Below are 19,039 nucleotides of genomic sequence, written 5' to 3'. Positions count from 1 at the left end.
GATATTGACGTTTCAGTCTATTCAGTCTCCGCAGCTGCCTTCTCTCTGACCGGCTCTCCGTCCGTCCATGTCCTCAGGAGTGTGCGCGAGGCGTGGATCCGGGCCAAGTACGCTGAGGTGCGCTTCGTGCGCCGGCTGCCGGGCTCGGCAGCGCCGCCGGTGGCCCGCCGCTGGAGCGTGCGCCGTCTGCGGCGACGGCCGCGCAGCGCCGAGCGGCCGCACCGCCGGCGCACGGCCGCCGCCGCCCCGGCCCCGGCCGCCGGGGACGCGCCGCCCGCCAGCTTCAGCGCCGTCATCATCGACGGCGGCGGCGGCGCGGCGCCGTCGGCGGCCGACCGACTGCTGGTGTTCGGGGAGCAGCTGGCGGGCGAGCCGCCGCCGCCCCCGCCGCCGCCGCCGGCCGCCGGAGACCCCCTGGAGGACAGCAGCGGCTCGACTGAGGGCGAGGATGACTCCCACCCCGGTCAGTGGCTCTGTGGAGGCTCGTCGGCCTTGGGGGGTTTTAGTGATGAAGGATTGAAGGGGTGTACCGGAGGAGGGGGATGGAGGATGATGATACACCGCTAGACAGCGTAGCCAAGCTCGCGCCGATGACCACAGCAGTACAGGCACCCTAACCGCGCGAAATCGTCATCGGAGCTCACAAATTAGAGAAAATCGTAGAAAGTTACGTTATGATAGAAAACAGTATGCTATAAACTTTGTTTGGTCATAAACAACTGAAGACATGTTTTAGAAGCGTGTTTCAAAAAGTGCCTATTTATTTTGAGCACACTTATCTCTGGATGTAGTGCCAGCAAAACCTTTGCAAGTTACCAAGCATTTTCTAGTAACGAAACATCCATAGTCCATACCATTGAAAATTGTGTCATTTTGGAATGGCGCCGTGATCTGCATTGCAATCCGGTACGCTATCTTTACGAGTTCTTTAAGATTGTCTTGAGTGTTTTACACTCAACTACCCCCAGATAAATCGGCTGGTGTGAACCGAATGTGCTATATCTTTCGATAATGGCTATGAAATATGTTTTCATGTGTAGTTTTTTCATTTTGAATCCACATAATATATTCCACCTCGGGCAAACATGGCCATGTAATTCTAGGATCCATTTTCCTCTGTTGACATTATTCGAATATGCGTCAGGCATTGGGAGCCCAGCTCCAACCTCAATCATTGATGGGTCTGGGTTGATTTACAATCTTACAACCCATACAGCTGATGACACATACCTATCCTAAGTGAGCTCTGGTGCCTCAGTGTTGTCAGATAAGTGGCTGTCACGCCGCCTAAAACGTGCTCCGTGAGTGTGTATAACTGGGCTTAGTTTACGCTATTGATCAAACACAGACGTTCCATAGAGGGCATCCGGTGGTGAGATCATTCATTAACTGTGGGTTTTATTTAACGTAGAGGCTCATTGACATTTAAGGTGTAATTGTAGACGCTGTCTCTGAACGTCTTCATACTGTCACTTCAACCATATCAATTTGACTGACATTATCCTCTTCGACTCTATTTCTTTTTTATAACTTTATTTTGCCTACCAAAGGCTTTGCGTGTTTTTTTTTTTACATTGATCAAATACCACTTTCTTTCTTTAATATCGTTAGTTATCATTTAATCTCCTTTGGTTCTCTAGTTAGCCTTACTTCTTATAATTTTTATGGTCGCCTTCGTCAATTTTGGTTCTTTGCGTTGCTAAAGGCCGCCCCACACTGGACCTCGCATGCGGGTTGCGAGTTTTTGGGTTTTCGGGTCTCTTCAAAATTAAATAATACAATCTAAGCTGAGTGACTCACAACACCATGTAACAAGCGAGTCTGCATGTTTTTAGCTTGTGAGCCACCTTGCATCGCATTTCAAAGGTTGATTTTGAGTCAACATTCAATTTTCCTCGCTGCGAGGTCTGCGATTTCTGCTAGGTTTGCGTGTTTTTGGTTGGACTCGAATTTTGGTTCGTTGCGCTGGTATTGCGACTATATGTAATTTTCTGAAGGTGTGAAGGCCGCCCCACACTGGACCTCGCATGCGGGTTGCGAGTTTGCGGGTTTTGAGTTTGCGGGCATAATACCAATCCATATGTAGAGTGATTACACCGTTCCCTTATGGTAACTTCATGGATGCAATGAAGCCGGTACACCTTCAGAAAATTACATATGTATAGTCGCAATAACAGAGCAACGAACCAAAATTCGACTCCAACGAAAAACCCGCAAACCTGGCAGAACTCGCACACCTCGCAGCGGCGAGGCAATCAAAAGTTGATTATAAAAAAAAAACTTTTGGAATGTGATGCAAGGTGGCTCGCAAGCTAAAAACATGCAGGCTCGCTTGATAGATGGTAATGTGGGTCACTCAGCTTATATTGTATCATTTGATTTTGAAGAAACCCGAAAACCCAAAAACTCGCAACCCGCATGCGAGGTCCAGTGTGGGGCAGCCTTTAGTCAGAGTTTGTGTATATTACTCACCCGCATGCATAGTGTGATGTATAGGCGTATATGAACTGCTATGCATCGGGACCGATAGTTATATAAACTCATTTTAACTGATAGGTACCACGTAGCTGGGTCATGCCGTTATTCAAACAATGATATCATTCGCTCTAATTATGAGGGGTAAGATCAAACAAAAAATAAACGTACATAAAATGAAAAATCTTCCTCTTCCCGAAATATAGATCTGCACGTGCGGCAGTAGCTAACATTTTTGCAAGGACTTTTTTGGATGATTTTGGTGCAGTATGGTATGGTATACGTTACTTACCTGGGCCCGTTGGCACTGCAGCTACATAAAGATAAAGTTTTATTTCACACACGGGTGGGCAAGACGGAACCGTTGAAGTTTGGCGGCTGGTGGCCAGTGATTTGAGCCTCTATAATATGCTGGGTCAATAGGACCAAAATATACACAGTCCTCACACATTCAGTCGTAGGCTGAATTGATTGCATCAAAGTATCATTTATAGTTGCATGTATGCTGCGCAGATCATACTTAATACGCACTTGAGATCGTCAACCGACTAGAAATGTTTGATTCTTGCTTTATAAACACGCCCTTTCTGTACTGCGTTCTTAAGCGCTTAATTCTTTTTATACATTCGCATGTGTTTGGTTGCCCTTTTTCGCATATTCTATCACGATGTCGGATTCTGACGGCTATTTATACCATTTTCAACGTTTTAGGATTGAATGGAACTATCAGTACTACGTGAGCAGCTTTGAGCCTGCCTGGCAACTCCAGTCGACTGACGCCAACGGAGAGAGTGTGCTTACATTGCGAGAAAGAAACAGCCGTTAGCTCCCACCGTATTCCCGCTGGTCCCAGGTTGACGTCAAATGTCGCTTACTGGTACACACAACCACCGGCAGCTTATCGCTGACAAGCATACGGGAAGGGTTTCGTCGTTGGGGTGGCTGTCGGGTTTCTGGGAACGTTCTGTCCTACCCCCGACTGCCGCCGGTCGAGTGTTGACCGAGGTCACTTAGAACCGCTGTCAGTGTTTCTGCTACGAGAGACCTCGTATTCTGCTACGATAAACATTACAGACCTCTTATTAAGTTCATATGAAATGAGTTAACCCGCGCGGGGCTGGGGGGTAAATTTTACCCCCCCCCCCCCTCGCGAATTTTTGCAATATCTCAAAAACGGCGGCGCGCAGCGCCGCCAAACTTTCAGTACCTTTTCTTACATCAATTTGACACGTTCCCTGAAAATTTGAGCGAAATCCGTCGGAAATTTTTTGAGAAATTGACGTTTTAGTGACGTCATGTTCGCCATTTTCGCCTCAAAAACGGCAAAAGTTCAAACGCCGCTAACATCTTCATTTTTAAAGGAATCAAGACGTAACAAAAAAGGATATACGTAATTTTACTTTGTCTATCAAATGGCTATCGCGGTTTTTTGAAAATTTTGGATTTTGGCCCAAATTTTTTCAAAGAACTGACTTTTTTGGGAAAATAGCTATAAAATCAAAATTTTTGAGTATATCGAAAAAACCGGAATATATGTCAGAGAAGTGGTCTATGTGCACCTACATACCAAGTTTTAGAAGAATCGGTTCAAAAATGTGGGAGTTATTCAAAATTGTATGACGTCACGACACACAATTTTTTTGAAAAATGACTTTTTTTGGCAGTTCTAGACCTCGTACGGAAACAAAAATAGCACCATTCGATTCGCCGTGAAAAACTGCATCAGATAGACACCTTTTTAGGCCTTAATAACCAACTTCAAAATTTGACCTCACTTGACCTGACCTTGACCTGACCTCGACCTGAAATTCATCCAGAGGTGGTCCATATCACTTATTGAGTGTGCCTATTGAATTCTATGAATAAAGTGACCCATAAAACATGTGTCGCACATGCCCTTTTCTATATTTTGTTTTTGGTGACCTGACCTGACCTGACCTGACCTTGGCCTTGACCTCTGAATGATATTGTATGCAACGAATATTGTCTTGGTAGCCTAAGAACACGTTTTGGGCGATCAGTCTCAGTCCATGACTCCATTCTTCGGCAACTACGGTGCAAGGCCGATACTGTAGGAACTTGCAATTTGTACCCTTGGGCCTTGACCTGACCTTGACCTTGACCTCAAACTTAAAATTAAGTACATGTTTTTAGTTGTTCGTGATGAGATCTTTCGATTGGCGTTTGAATTTTCAAAATCGGACCATTAGTTCGGGAGATAACAGGGGGGGGGGTAAAATTTACCCCCCCCCCCCAGCCCCGCGCGTTCGGCTGGAGACCCCAGCCCCGCGCGGGTTAAATATGAAAATTTAGTTAAATTCAGCTAAAAAACATCACAATTTCTATCAGATTCACCTTATGATCGGGGAATGTTCCCGACACTCCCCACTAATGGGCCCCACCCAAACAAGCCCCTCCCCCCTCCCCCCGGTCGGCGCAAAGTGTCGCCGCTTTAGTGGTGGCCCGGATGCTGCTCCATGTCACCAGTCGCCCCTTTCCCCGAACCCAGTGCGACAAAAACGGACACAAAACTGCGCCGCAGGGCTGACAAAAACTCCTCTGCCGCAAACAGTTTGAGCAGGTTCCGAGAACGGAGTGGAGGTTCGCCTGGGAGGGCGATGGTGCGGTGGGGTGGTGCCAGTTCTCTCACTCAGGGTCCCCCGGTTAGCAGATGACTGACGTGGGCAGGTGGTAAGCGTGGACAGATTCCGACGGTATCTAATTGCTGGTGACGGGCGCATAGAGGTGTTGGTAGGCGTATTGGTGGATACTTTAAAATACGCTATGTGGGTAGGATGGAGGCATCTTTATTTATGGCTTGATATTTGGTTGAGAATTGCTGAGACTTAAGAGATCTTAATTGGTGTGACCCGATGGGAATGCGTTGAAAGCAGCTGATAAAGTAGTTACCGCACAGCAGTTGTTTTGCGGCCGTCCACCGTGATTCTACGCTGACGCATGCAATACAGATATATGTATAGTCGATCATAAGCTTTTTCCGTCCTCACGTTGTGGGAGTACCTCACGTTGTCATCTATGTGAATTATCATACGTAATGTCGCCGTTTGACTTTGGGTTACGCTGTTATGGACAACGGTTCAGAAATGTTTTTTCAATTGCCAAGTACGGGTTTGTCTTCTTTGAGACGGCTATAGTAATTGAGCTCATCAAAAGTGTCTGACTTACCGAATGCACCGTGTTGGGCACGTCTTTGCTTTGACTTGACCAGCTGTCCTGACCCGCAATGACCTTAGTTGACCCGCTGTGATCTGACCTGCTGTGGTCTAACTTCACGGCTGAACCGCCGTGACCTAACGACTGACCCGCTATGACCTAACAGCTGAACCGCTGTGACCTGACGACTGACCGCTGTGACCTGTAGACTAACCCGTTATGACCTGACGACTGACCCGTTATGACCTGACGACTGACCCGTTATGACCTAACGACTGGCCCGTTGTGACCTGATGACTGACCCGTTGTGACCTGACGACTGGCCCGTTGTGACCTGATGACTGACCCGTTGTGACCTGACGACTGACCCATAGTGTCCTCCGCCCACAGACCCGGAGGTGATCAGCTCCCTCCACCCCAACAGTCTGCTGTACAAGGCGGCCGAGGCACACAACCTGCCGGTGATGTGCGCCGCCCTGGCGCTCCGGGCTGAACCTAACTGGCAGAACACGGCTAGGAACGGCGGCACACCGCTACACGCGGCCGTCACCAGCGTGAGTGTGTGTGTGTGTGTGGGGGGGGGGGCTGATTGGACCCTACGCACACCTCCACCGTCCTGTGCTGTTGGTCCTGTGACGGGTGACCTGTATATGCTGTCGCTGCGTATTTTGGATGGGAGCTGCGCAGTGGCGACCGCTCCGGTTGTTTTCGGCTTACCAGGGACCAATGTCCTGCACCTTCGTCTTTTCAGTCTATTCAGCATTTCCTCTGCTACTTGTGCAATGCAACCTTCATTTCTCTCGTAAAAGAGCTGTATTACATGCTGCTTATTTTATCCCCATCTAATACCGAACCAGGATCTAGGTTTTGATGGCTTGGCGCCTTATACCGCGGGTATTATCTACGGTATAAGGTAATGACTGCCTGCAGATCTGTATCACGCATATCCGCCCATCTTTCTTTCCCGAAGAAGTCTCTCTACCCTCTGTATTAACTCGTCCCCTCAATCCCTCAGTGAATCCCCTTCCCTGCTCAGTCAGCTGGTGCTGATCGGAACACGAGCCAACGCGCACGCCTTGTTTGCGAGCTCACCCAGTGTGGGAGGAAAGCCACTTTGCAGATGGGAGCACGGCAGTGCAATTTGGGCTGCGAGCGTTTCTCTGCTGTTGTCGTGTTTTCGCATCAGCTGGGGCGCTGCGTGTTTTGGACGGCAGCGTAGTGGGCTACCGCGGCTCCGATCGTATTCGGTTTATCAAGGTCCAGTGTCGCCGGGTACCGCAGCTGGACGTTTTTTTCGAATCGTGCTGGACTTCAATGATTACGGCGTGTCCGAACCGTCAAAGGTACTGTCAGTAATTGTTTACTCTATTGGTTAAACGCTCAATAACCTTGAGTGGTTGGATGATCGCAGATGCGTTATCAGGTGAAAATGCGTACAAATTCTCGTAACAGATTCATTGTTGTTTACTGCAGCCAAATCTCAGGTGATGTCGCTAAATCCTATCCATGCCACTTGGTAACATTTCTGGCTGCTGCGGTCGTGGTTGGTAACACCGTCGGTCTATGAGGGGGTGACAGTTGGTACTGCTCCTTCTGGCTGTCGAGTGGGCCACTTGGGTCATGGAGCGCGCTGCTCGACGTGCTGTAATCGTCTGTTGAGTCAATAAGTGGTGGCATAAGGGCCAGTAATGCAGTGTTAACAAAGCAGTCACTGCCGAAGAGATCCTTTCCTCCAACCACTTGTGTTCTGCAGTTGGTATGTTAGTGTTTGTGGGGTTATTTCCCACCAGGAGGTTGACTGAGGAGGCTCAGAGCGCCTGATAGTATTATTGTAACGCGGCCGATTTGTATGAGAGGATTATGTCGTCTTGAAAGATTTTGCGGGTTTCTGAGTGGGGCATAGGAATGTATATATTTATGCCCTCTTACATAAGGGGGCTCTGCTCAGGTCAGGTTTGGTATTATTGACGGCTATTTTGTTGGATCGGATAAGCTGTCGTCAAGGTGGTGTTTGCTGGGTCGTTTCTGCCCGTGATTGTGTACATACTACCACCGTCAGTGTCAAAAGAATTGCATTTCCTGCGCCCCTTCTGTCTTTAATGCATTACACTGGCGCCTGTTCTCAGCATTATCGTCTAATAACGGATTGTTTCTGTTAGTTTTCTGTAGTTTTAGGTTACCTGGCTTATTATCGGATTGTTATCCGCATCGTATCTGCCTGTGTGTCTCCATGCCAACATACCTACTATGGTTATTTGCGTTCCTTTGTTGCCTCGACTATGAAATCGGTCGTTGGCCGAATGATTTGACCTTCGGGACTCTTTCCTAGTCTGACATGACCTGACCTCTTTGTGTACACTGTCTTTTGCGAGACTTGACCTGCCCTGGCCGAACGATCTGACTTCTAGCCACGTGCTCTGACCTCTAACACGACATGACCTCCACCCCTGTGACCTGACGTCAGATCGTTGTTTTCTCAGGGCTCTGTAATGGCGTGCCTGCACCTGCTGCTGAACGGCAGTAAGCCGGATGTGCAAGACTCGGCCGGACAGACGCCACTGCACCTAGCCGTCTCAAACGGTGAGCTTCAGCGACTCTGTTTATAGTTGAGGAATGAGGATAGTCTCGTATGAGAGAGTGGGTGATGGTGAAAGTTAGTGCACGAATGAGACAAGACACGTGTGTATTTAAAGTGAGGCTTGAAAGTAGTGAAGAGCTTCTTGCTCTGTGGACGACGCCTTGGGACGGCGCTCGATCAGAAGTTCAGAAGAAGCGACTGGCTATGTAAACGGGTGTGAATAATGTGATAGGATCTGTAGCTACTCGAGTCCTTAACTGACTCATGTGACACTTGGAATGGTATTGGATGGGGTCGATGTCATATTTTACCCTAGCGCCAAGATTTCATTGTGAAATGGACTCCCACTCGGATTGCGGATTCCCATGTTCCGAGTCGCACAGTCGGTAGAGCGTGGCGTCGCTGCATTACTTTGCCACCAATCATTTTACCAATCAACAATCATCCAATAGCTGAGTGCTTGCGTCAAATGCGCCTCCGGCACTCCCAACTTCACAACCCAACTTCAACAGCCAGCTTCTGCACAAACCCCGTCATTCAAACTCTTGAGAGGCATTCCTTTGTGGATATCCAAGCCTTTGTCGGCTGATTAAATGTAAACATACCGGTGCATACCCTGGACATGCTGCTGATCGGTGTAAACTTCGACCAGTCTGGGTCTCGGCTGATTCGTCCGTGTTATGTCTCACACCGTCGCAAACCAGACGTGACTCGGAAGTAGGTAGCGTCGGAGGTCATCAGGCCACAGATGAGTGGCGTGTGTACGGTGGGATGAACTCATGGCTCTGTGACGCTCTTAAAGGCCTTCAGACTGGCGAAATGGACCTTGTCTGGCAAACGGGGGTTAGTCATTGGCCACGAATGGGTCTGGGTGTCTGGAGTTGCGGATGGAGAGGGCGGATTGACGGGTGGTGTATGTCAATAGTGCGGTCAGAGGAGGCCTTGGTCGAGTGTACGCCAGCTGGGGATTGTGTAACGATGTCGGCTATGACCGATGACGTCACTAGTCATGGGATGTAGTGACGTCACGAGTCACGGGTTATGGGCGTCTCCACCCGTGCCTGTCTCGGAAATCACATCATGGCGCCCGGTATTGGCTGGTGCGGCCGGGGTAGGGATAACGTCAGTACACACCATACACACACAGTGTAGTCAGAATTGCAGTAGTTCACGTCACCGGACCTCCCTGATGAAAACAGAAACCCAGAGTGTAAATATACAAAACATGACGCACGTAGGCGCCCTTGACTCATTTCTCTGTTGCAATGTTTTCATCGTTCTGTTTTATTCCTTTTCTTACTGGAGACGGGGGAGGGATTATGAGGATTTAATGTGTAGGCCAGGCTCAGTTTAATGCGTCAGTGGATATTCTACCGACTGTTGGCGCATTCGGAATCGTTTCATCACAATTGTTTGGCCGAACCTCCGCAATTTCATACGGATAATCATCTTTGAATGACAACGACGGCCAAATAACCGACAAAGCACCTAATGTAGCGTTTTACAGCAACAATCGCTCCGAAGAGCACGATAATCTATGATTGTTTGTTCCATTGCCGACCTGCGTTCCCGGGCTGTTGACAACGGCTTGCAAGGGGCCGCTCTGACTGTTTAGTGGCTCTGGTGACCGCTTGTTTGATAGATCACATCATGCCACGATCAGCCGCTGGAGGTTAACCGAGGCTCATTATCCACTGACTGTCCCGTCGAACCGCCGGGGATGAACGGGAATTCACCATGTTAGAACAATTCCTGGTCTCTGACTGCGGCTGGCTAGTTATATAATGGTCGCAGCTGTCCATGGACGTTAGATCAGCATGCGACATTGTCTTTTTTTCCTCGATTGGGATATCACTGATCTGATGTTATCGATATCACAGTTTTCCAACATTGTTCTACTCAGAAAGTTGTTATCGTTCGTGACTGCTCTTTTGATGCTTCCTTCCCTTTCTTCTTTCATAACAACATCTTCTTCTTCCCTTCCCTCGCCCTCAACACCTCCGCTCATACTCTGGCTCCGGTACCACCGTGGGGCCCGCTGCGTCCCTGCGGCGCCCCTGAGGGGGCCCCTGACCTGTCGGCCAGACGTGCGGCCGGCTGACAGGGCGAGTGATGCCAGCACCACTCCGTGCTCCGGCCGCCCGGATTCAGTTTATTTTCCGACACCTCCGGCCTCTCGCAGGGAGCTCTCGGTCGAGCGATCCCTGGAGGCCGGACTCTGTCTGTCGGCAGAGTCTGGGGCCCGGAACGGGGGCGATAGGGAATGATTTGTGTCGTACGGAGGTGGTCGACGGCCGTTTGTTGTGTCTGTGATGTCATCTGAGGTCGCCGTACGACGATGGGAGGCCTCAGTACACAGAGTGGTGGGTTCGTAGGTTGTACCGAGGAGTCGTTGAGGATAATACACCGTGGAGTAAACAGACAAACGGTGCAGCCTGTTTATGACCAGCCCCGCGTCATTGTCGGAAATGACAAGGTCGTGAGACTGGCGATGGCACACCGGGGGGGGGGGGGGGGGGGGCACCTGAGAGAAACGGAAGGAGCAGATTTTTGTCCGCTGTTAACACCGGTCGAGCTCAGTGCGTGTGGAGTACACTGATGGGCAATGGGCCGGGTAGAGTGTTCGCTTGCGTCATGTGCGATTGTATTCCTGCACCAACAGTGGCTCAGGAAGTGCTTGTTGGTGTGTCTCACGAAGCAGTAAGCATCGTGAGCTCCTACATTTACCGTAGACACATGAACATTCAGCAAGAAAAGGTGCCTTACATTATTGCTGGAACATTGGCGGTAGATCCGTTTGTAAGGGGCGTGGATCACTTCGCCCATGATCTAGGGTTAGTGTCGAGGGCTCTTGGTAAGTTGTTACGCTCTGTAACCGGCACTGCCTCCCACGCAGTCTTGGACACACTGCCGAGTTTGCTGATCCAATCAAGATTCTTACAGATAGATCCAATATAGTTAATAGTTATCCGTTGAGTCGCCCACGCGCACGTTTTTTCGTTGCCTTGGGATCTCCCATTCAACGGTGCTGACCTGTCTGGCTCATCCACTAAACTCTGGCTCATCTAACGCGCGATCGGTGACATTGACATCTGTATTGTGCCGCCTGAACAGTGAAAAACACGAAAGGTGATTTTCTGCCTCGCAACACACTTCTTTTAGTGTTCTTACCGATGGACAGCGGACACAATAACGTGACTTTTGAGATAGTCATCGTTCTTGCTCTTTTTGCGCATGCGCTTGTACTTATTTAAAGCTTGTGAGATTTTCTAGGCGCGGTCATTCAATGCTGTTGATCTGCCGGTTTGCTATTTCTGAACTATAAGCGGCCCTTAGTTCGTCTACTAGTATTCTGCGCTCGTTTGGATGCCGATCCACCGCTGATGAATCCACCGATACGGCCACCGGGGATGGACCACGTCTGGCTGACCATTCTGTCCGCCCTCGGTTCGCAGTTCTGTCTCATTTCCGCCGACTGTCCGTCTGTGGAATGCCCGTCATGGGCAGGTATTGTCCGCCGAACGTGACAGGGAGTCCATCGCGGCTCGATGTCGGTCGTATTGCGGCCGTTAGTACAGTGGGTGATTGAGACCATCAGTTGGTAGCGTGCGGCCTATATACGGCCTTGGCGTGCGGTACCGCTCGACAGGTATAACGCTGAATGACCGCGCCACGGGGAGCTAGTGGTGGAGAGAATGACGGCGAAGTCCCTAGAGTGTTAGCGACACACGTGCTGGAGACGACGGACGGAGGGACCATGGGGTGTTTTGCATGTTTGGTGCTACCATATAGTCCACTTGAAGGAGTTTTGACTGACCTCTCTGGATTTCGGTCACAAGCTCGTTGATACTTAAGGAGCTCTCCAAAGATGGAAATAAACCGAATTATATTGGAATTCGTTAACACTTCTTTTGCGATTTGTTGTGCTCGTATTCTGGCAATAATTTTGCTCCGTTGCAGATGTGCCATCATCCACTGAGCGTATGTCTTCCCAGTTTTAGAGCTCTTTCTCGTTGTTGCTTTCATATTTCATATTGCATCGGACCATGCGATGCTGCAGGTAGTTCACCAATGTTCCGTTTCATGCTGTCCCTCGCGTTGACCCGATCCTAGCTGACCCGAGCCATGTCTTCCCGAGAGAGCGTGAGCCAGGTTTGTGGGGGGATGATGCTGACCCCGTGACCCCAAGCTAGCTCAAGCCATGCCTTCCCCAGAGAACATGGGTCAGGTGTGCGTGCTGCTCAAGTACAAGGCCAACCAGCGGATTCGGGACGACGCTGGCCGAGACCCGCTGGAGATAGCCGTCAACAAGACCAACGCAGACATCGTCACACTGTGAGTACACGATCCGCAGGGCCGAGCCCGTGAGATCAGTCGGCTGCCAAGTGCCTACCCAATGTGGCCACTGTTCAGCATGCCAAAACTACCAAATACCAATTACGGCGCTTGGAACTTGGCAAACTCCCAAAAATATGCGCTGAAGTGCCCGCCTGCAAAAGGCAAGGACAACACACAGGCGCTGAACACTGAACACGGAATATTTTCATGCAATCATGTTCTCCCGCAATCGTAAGGAAGATTGTGGTACCTATATCTATTAGCAAAAGATCATGTGTTAATGTGCAATTTTTATTACAAATTTTATCTCAGAAATAGACACTTTGATACAGAAAATAAATATGCATGTGCTAAAGCACTCTGCCAAAAATCCTGGCATCACTATCTCACCAGCATCCTTATGTGACAATTTAATGTTTGGTGAATTATTGCAAAAACATACAAAAGGAATCGGTGTTTGCTGCGCGATTCTCATTCAGATTCCATTGGTTATTGTTTTGGTACTGGTAGCGTTCATGAGTAACCCACCATCCTCCTGAAAACATGTGTGAGTGTTTAACTGTTGGTAATAGTTTCCTTACGGGCAGTTAGCTTCTGAAAACGTTTAGCATGTTCAATGTTGATAGTTGACGTGCTTCGTCGCACGCAAAACCGGCGGGCCTCGGCCGCAAAAGGCGTAAAAACAAACACCCTCCCGACTTCTAGAAACTCAAACTGTTAGCCGTCGCTATAAAAAAGTCGAGGCTCGTTGTGAGACGGTCGACTAAGTGTTTGTTGTCCGAAGTGAGCGGGCAGAACTGTCTCTCTGCGGGCCCTGTGCGTCCTCCCTGCCGGCGGGCGCCGATTCCCAGAAGCCTGGCCATCCGCTCGGCAGTGTTGTTGCAGGCCCCCTAATGGACGTTTGGTGACGCACAAGGTGTCGCACTACCCGCCTGTCTCCGGGCAGACCGGGGCGCGGAAGGAACAGGCGAGTTGGTGACGTGCGGCAGCTCGCAGAAACGGAGCCTTCTGCGCCGCGCCGGCTCGCAGGAACGGAGCCTTCCGTGCGGCGCCCGGGACGGCAGAGTGTTAGTCGTTGCGGCTCAATGATATCTCCGGTGGCTGGCGCGTTAGAGAGTATATTTTCTTTGGTGAAACTTGAGCGGTAGATGTGGCGAATGGCGAGGACTGCGGACTGCGGGGCGATGGTTGTTTCTTTTTATTTGAATATTGAATGTGATTACTTGATCGGTTCAAGCGTAGTGCACCCAATGCGCATATTTACATTGTCTACCGCGTCTTGCTGTGAATATTTGAGTTTTCTAACCCAATTCTCAAACTGAAGCTTGCATGGCTCGAATAAAAATATATGTTGTTATTACTAACTTAATTTTACCCTCGAGCTCAATAACCCTAAACTTAGGGGCCTGTAATGTATGTGTATCGAAACATATTTTTCAGCCAGCTGCATGTTTTACCCCGCGCCACATTGACACTTCTTGTAGGGCTTGTGTATCGCAATAATTGCGCTACCCATTGCTCTGCTTCACCCTTTGCTCAAGAACATTAGTCGGTTTGTGTGTCTCTAATCGGCTGAGAGTAACGACACTACATACCTACCTACGCGGGCTTTGCTGATCCCGCCTTCCGGATGCGAGTGAGCGCCACTAGGGAAAACCTTTCCTCTGACCCTTGTTCTCAATGACCTTCAATAAGTGCCCGCTCCCCTCCTCTCAAACCGGGTGAAGTGCAGCTATTGAACCTCTCCCGACTCGCCGACGTCCGGTGCTCCTCCGCCGGCCACGCTATGGAATTTCCCCTTTCCTCTCTCCCTCTCTCTCCTCCCCTCCTTCTCCTTCTCCTCTCCGCTGTCTCCAGGCGGGCTGCCGCCGGTGCGTGCGAGGCGTGTGCGTGCCGCAGACACGCACACCCCGTGTGTGGTATGTCCATATCCGCTGGACGTGCGGAGCCGTGGAGCGGACCGGCCGCGCACGACGCGAGCCATTAGATGGCCGGTGGATAATGGGTACGCGCTATGGACCCGATAGCTGATATTTGTTGGAAGAGCTGGTTTTTGATAGGTGACCGTGGTTTTTACCTTTAGAGTCCGTGAAGATGTTATTATTTCGCTTAAATGTGGTGAAAATGTGGTGGGTTCTTCTCGGAGTGTTGAATTAAATGGCAACTGTGTCACAGAAACACAGAAGGCAAACTTTGCAGTGTATGTTCACTCATTGCACAATGCACTGCATGGCAGGACTGGCCGATTCGGAGACCTTCCCGATGCTACCCCAGTCGGGTATACACAAGGCGCCTCACTATACATACACACACCATGCAGGCTGCCGTCCGGCTTAACAGCGCCAGGTTGAAGGTTCACTGGTTCGACGCCGGCTGACACGTGCCCAGACATGTGTCCAGACTCCAGACCCATCCAACCTTGTGCAATATGAACTCAACCCCGCTGCCCAGTAAAGTAATCTTGGTGTGTATGTCTGTTGGAGGCCCCGGTCGCACACGGCATCAGTAGCTGACTGGCCCTGCTGGGCCATGTAGCATGATGGTGCGGTTTTGTAATGTCTCACAAATGTTGTGAATTTGTCCTACTGACGAAAATTGTCATTTGGCGCTCATGACATCTGGGGAAGGATGTTTTCCTCAAGACGAAACACTATCGTAAGAACAATGATTTCGATTGCATGCATAATACCATGTTGAAAACTTGATGCAATGAGGCAGACTCAAGTGAGGCATAGGTTTTTAGAAACTTGAATTATCGAGGACGTTTTAGATGAATAAACGGGACCTACTATGATAAGTCAACTGATACAGCCGACAGACGGTGGGAAGCGGTGGTTCGCGCCTGTGTCGCCCAGGCAGACCGGCACACCAGGTCACGGGCTCCATCCGGAACCAGAGCCCGTGGGGTTTCCGGGTACGGGGTGCAGCGTACGGACCTCTGAACCCAGCCGGCTGTTGTGGGTTACTGAGGACAGTGTACAGGTTAAAAATCACCAGACGCTGGCGTGGAATGTTTGGCTGGCCATTGGCACCGCTGCTAGGTCCAGTTGTGACCAAATATTGTGGGGTATGATTGGTCACCAGATACAGAGATGGGCGTGCCTCTTTAGGAGTCAGTTCATGGCCAAGTCAATAGATAATAAATGGTTCCGTCTAAAAATCTGTTGACTAGGATAGGCAAAGGCTCGTTTACCAATGGCCATCAGAGAACCGGAATAAGGTTGAGCAATAATGTGTGCGGCTTTTGTCGGCTTATTAATACTTTAAGGGCGTAAAGCGGCGGCATTGTTCATGTCACACTCCACCGGTACCCCGACAGATCGCTCCGTGTAATCTTATGATGCTCGTCCCAGATGTCTGGAGAGGGTCGTTCAGGAGCAGTCGAAGAAACGCAGCTGCGCATTCCTTTTACGGGAGGAATTGTACGGATTTGCGGTGGTGTACTAGAAGCATCCTGTGCCCTTAGATACTGGTTTACATCATTTGATTATCGTTGGCCATGTCAAATTTTGTGAGAGAAGTGCCGGGTTTCAACATCACTCAGACGTAGACATAAATTATCGAGTCGGTCTGGCACTCATTACCTAACTCGTAGCGTGTTTCCAGGAACCGCTAATACGCACCATGGAGACGCAGCGTTTCGGCGGTGTAACTCTCCAGTCCCCTCGCCCTGATCGGTAAACGTAGTCGCCGTTCCTGCGTGCCGATAGCGTGTCGCCACTCAGTGTAAACGGTCTGTCTGGCCGACCGGGCGCGGGTCGGCCGGTCCCAGGGTCCCTTGGGGCCCAGACGGACGAGGGGCCCATCGGGGGCGGCCCACGCCGGTACCCAGAAGGTCGCGGCGGATACTGCGGGTCATGGCAGGTCAAACCGAACTCTGTTATCAATACAGCGGTCGGCTGTCTGTAGGGCCCCGCGATGTATGTGGATTGGGCGCCGGGTGATATTTATTCAGCGATCCATTGCAGACAGGCACCGTCTGCGTGGATGCTAGTGGAAAATATCTTTACGAAGGCCTTGAAATTCTTTTTATTAGGTCAGGTCGTTGCCAGGATGATTTTATCGTATCCAAATTGTGTCTTATGTAAGACGAGTTTGATCGATAACTGGCGCGAATTACTTGCAAATTTGTGGTAGCATCTGCATTAGCTTTGCGGCTCACTCGGGTAGATGGTTTTGAATGCTCCTTGCTTTTACCATCGTAAATTCGGGTACAAAAAAAGACCGTTTCTCCCCATTAGAAATGACCGGATTTATCGCCCCCGGCCCCATGTACGAATACTTAGGACGTTGAACTGTTGTTAATGACCCTGAAAAGCATGCACGTTTCGAGCCGACCATCACAGAAGTTACGAAGGTCCTGTGACGCACGTGCGAATTATGTTCGAGTTGCGCTGAAGTGTCCGTGGGTGGATGAGTTCTGGCGGATGCCTGGCCCGGGTCTATTTCAGTTCAACAGTTGCCGGTCGCCGGTTTCACTCCTGTCCTGAATCGAGCCTGCGGTGGCACAACTTTGAGAAAACCTCTCAAGGTATGCGAGTGTCGGAGTTTATGAATGGGACACATGAAACAAGAAGTGAGCTCTAACACAGAGGTAGGCTGGTAATAAGTCTTTGCACTGATGGAGTGAGTTGTCGTGCAGCCCGTGACCCCGTCGCTCGAAGGCTCTAAAAGCAATGCTCACATACCATCTCGGTCGCCGCTCCTAACACGCAGCGCATTGCTACTCAGATGCGTCTCACTGGTAACGTGTCGTGTTCTCAGTGATCTCGGATTGCTGGGTGCCATCTGGTGCGTTGATTCCGACTATGTAGGGACTGCGTTAATAATAAGTCGACCATTTCCATCAGAGAATTATGTTATATCCTGAGGGCGCTGTTCGGAGGGGTCCATCAATGGGACGTGTTCAGCTATGAGTATCAGTCATCCGGCAGCGTATCAGAGACGACAATGCGGTGCGGATCGCCGCGCCAAGAATACAATAGAAGGCAGGCAGTGGCGTGCCGCTGAGATGTCTAAAGAGGCGTCGCTCGGTTCGTAGGACTGGAAGCGGAGGTGGGGGTGGCACGTGGGAATAAAAGGCCGGCCACGACGGCCGGATTTCTGAGAGTTCGCCCAACAGACCGATCACCGATGGAACTCGTCAGAAACTCATTGGTACCCGTAAATGACTGCAAATGGCTAGTCGGAGCATACTGAAATGCTTGTTATGTAATCAGAAGTATCTGGGCTGGGGTATTCAAAGTTGTTATTCCGAAACAATCATGCATGTTTCACCATCCAACAAATGGCGTGGAAGGAAAATGGAAATATGTATGCCTCCTCCCCTTCCCCTGCCACCGCCTGTTCCTGACAGGTAATTCAATAGCTCTGAACAAAAATGTCAACCTCAACTCAAACGTTCGGCCAGTAAAACTACCAGATCATAACCGGGGCATCCCTCTTCGGATGAAAGACTTGATGTGAAGATAGTTACAAGTCTGATTGGTCTTGAACTTGGAAGAACAGAAAATGGACCAGAAAATGTAGCGGTAACTGGAAGGAAATGTAACTATCTGGTGGAGGAGATACTGAACTTATACTGAAAAAAAAAAACTGATAGGCCGTGTTTGGCTACGTGTATGCGTCATTGCATGTGGTCTGAGGTGGCCGTCTCATTACGAGTGCCCACCAGCGGTCGTGAGAGCGCGTATGTGTCCGATCGCTGCCGGTGGTCGACCCATCTCTGTCACAGGCTTCACCACGCGTTTCCGGTGGCGAGGTTCCGCCCCTCGGAGGGCGGTTGGTCGCTGACGTCACTTTCCATCGCCCCGGACCCCCGAGAGCGCCCCTCGGATCGCGTGTGGTCGCGGCGCACCGCGCTGCCGCCCCTCCAGAGGCGATTATTTTCATAGGAACCGCCCTGTCAGTGGCGACAGAGGGCCAGAGGCGACATTGACCCACAATATTGACTCTGGGAATAGGTGCGGGTGCATTGGGGCTGCGCACCCCCGAGAGGTCATCACCGGTCAGTTACGGATCACACCGGTCCCAGGGGTGATGGTGCGCAGATTTCTGTGTCTGCGGGCTGGTCCCCTGAGACGGTCATGGCCGTTAGATCCCGGCACCGGCCCCGTGCCTGTCGACCTGCCGGTCAAAGTCTAACATCAGCTGCCTGGACCGGCCGATACACGCTTCTCCGCGGGCCGCTATTTTCCGCAGCGGATGCTGTGCTCTCTTGGCCGTCCCGCCGCGCTCCGCCAGCAGCGATAAGCGGTGTTTGCGGCCAGGGACGGCCTCTGCCAGCTGGGGTCGGTGATAGGGCTCCGTGGGAGGAGAGGCACACCTCACGAGCTGCATCGCTCGAGAAACGAGCCGATGTTTGACGGGAGATGACGGATTATCCTTCCAGTCTGGAGCTTGAATTGCTTCACCCGTGCTCGGTGCTAGATGACATGAATGAACTACACGAACTTCTTGGGCATGTTTTGATAA

General features: G+C 50.5%; 1 protein-coding gene across 4 annotated transcripts in view; it reads left to right on the top strand.

The window, feature by feature from the left end:
* LOC122363563 (arf-GAP with coiled-coil, ANK repeat and PH domain-containing protein 2-like) overlaps positions 1 to 19,039 on the top strand; it is a 41,937-nt gene that overhangs the window by 17,778 nt on the left and 5,120 nt on the right. For all 4 annotated transcript variants that reach the window (XM_043332992.1, XM_043332994.1, XM_043332991.1 and 1 more), the window contains exons 12-15: positions 78 to 463; positions 6,040 to 6,203; positions 8,130 to 8,229; positions 12,442 to 12,562. In XM_043332992.1, coding sequence (XP_043188927.1) covers positions 78 to 463; positions 6,040 to 6,203; positions 8,130 to 8,229; positions 12,442 to 12,562 — 771 coding nt within the window. The remainder of the gene's footprint in view (positions 1 to 77; positions 464 to 6,039; positions 6,204 to 8,129; positions 8,230 to 12,441; positions 12,563 to 19,039) is intronic.

The sequence above is a fragment of the Amphibalanus amphitrite genome, unplaced genomic scaffold (assembly GCF_019059575.1).
Source record: "Amphibalanus amphitrite isolate SeventyFive unplaced genomic scaffold, NRLGWU_Aamphi_draft 000627F_arrow, whole genome shotgun sequence".
NCBI classification, from domain to species: domain Eukaryota; kingdom Metazoa; phylum Arthropoda; class Thecostraca; order Balanomorpha; family Balanidae; genus Amphibalanus; species Amphibalanus amphitrite.
This window is presented reverse-complemented; position numbering and strand designations above follow the sequence as displayed.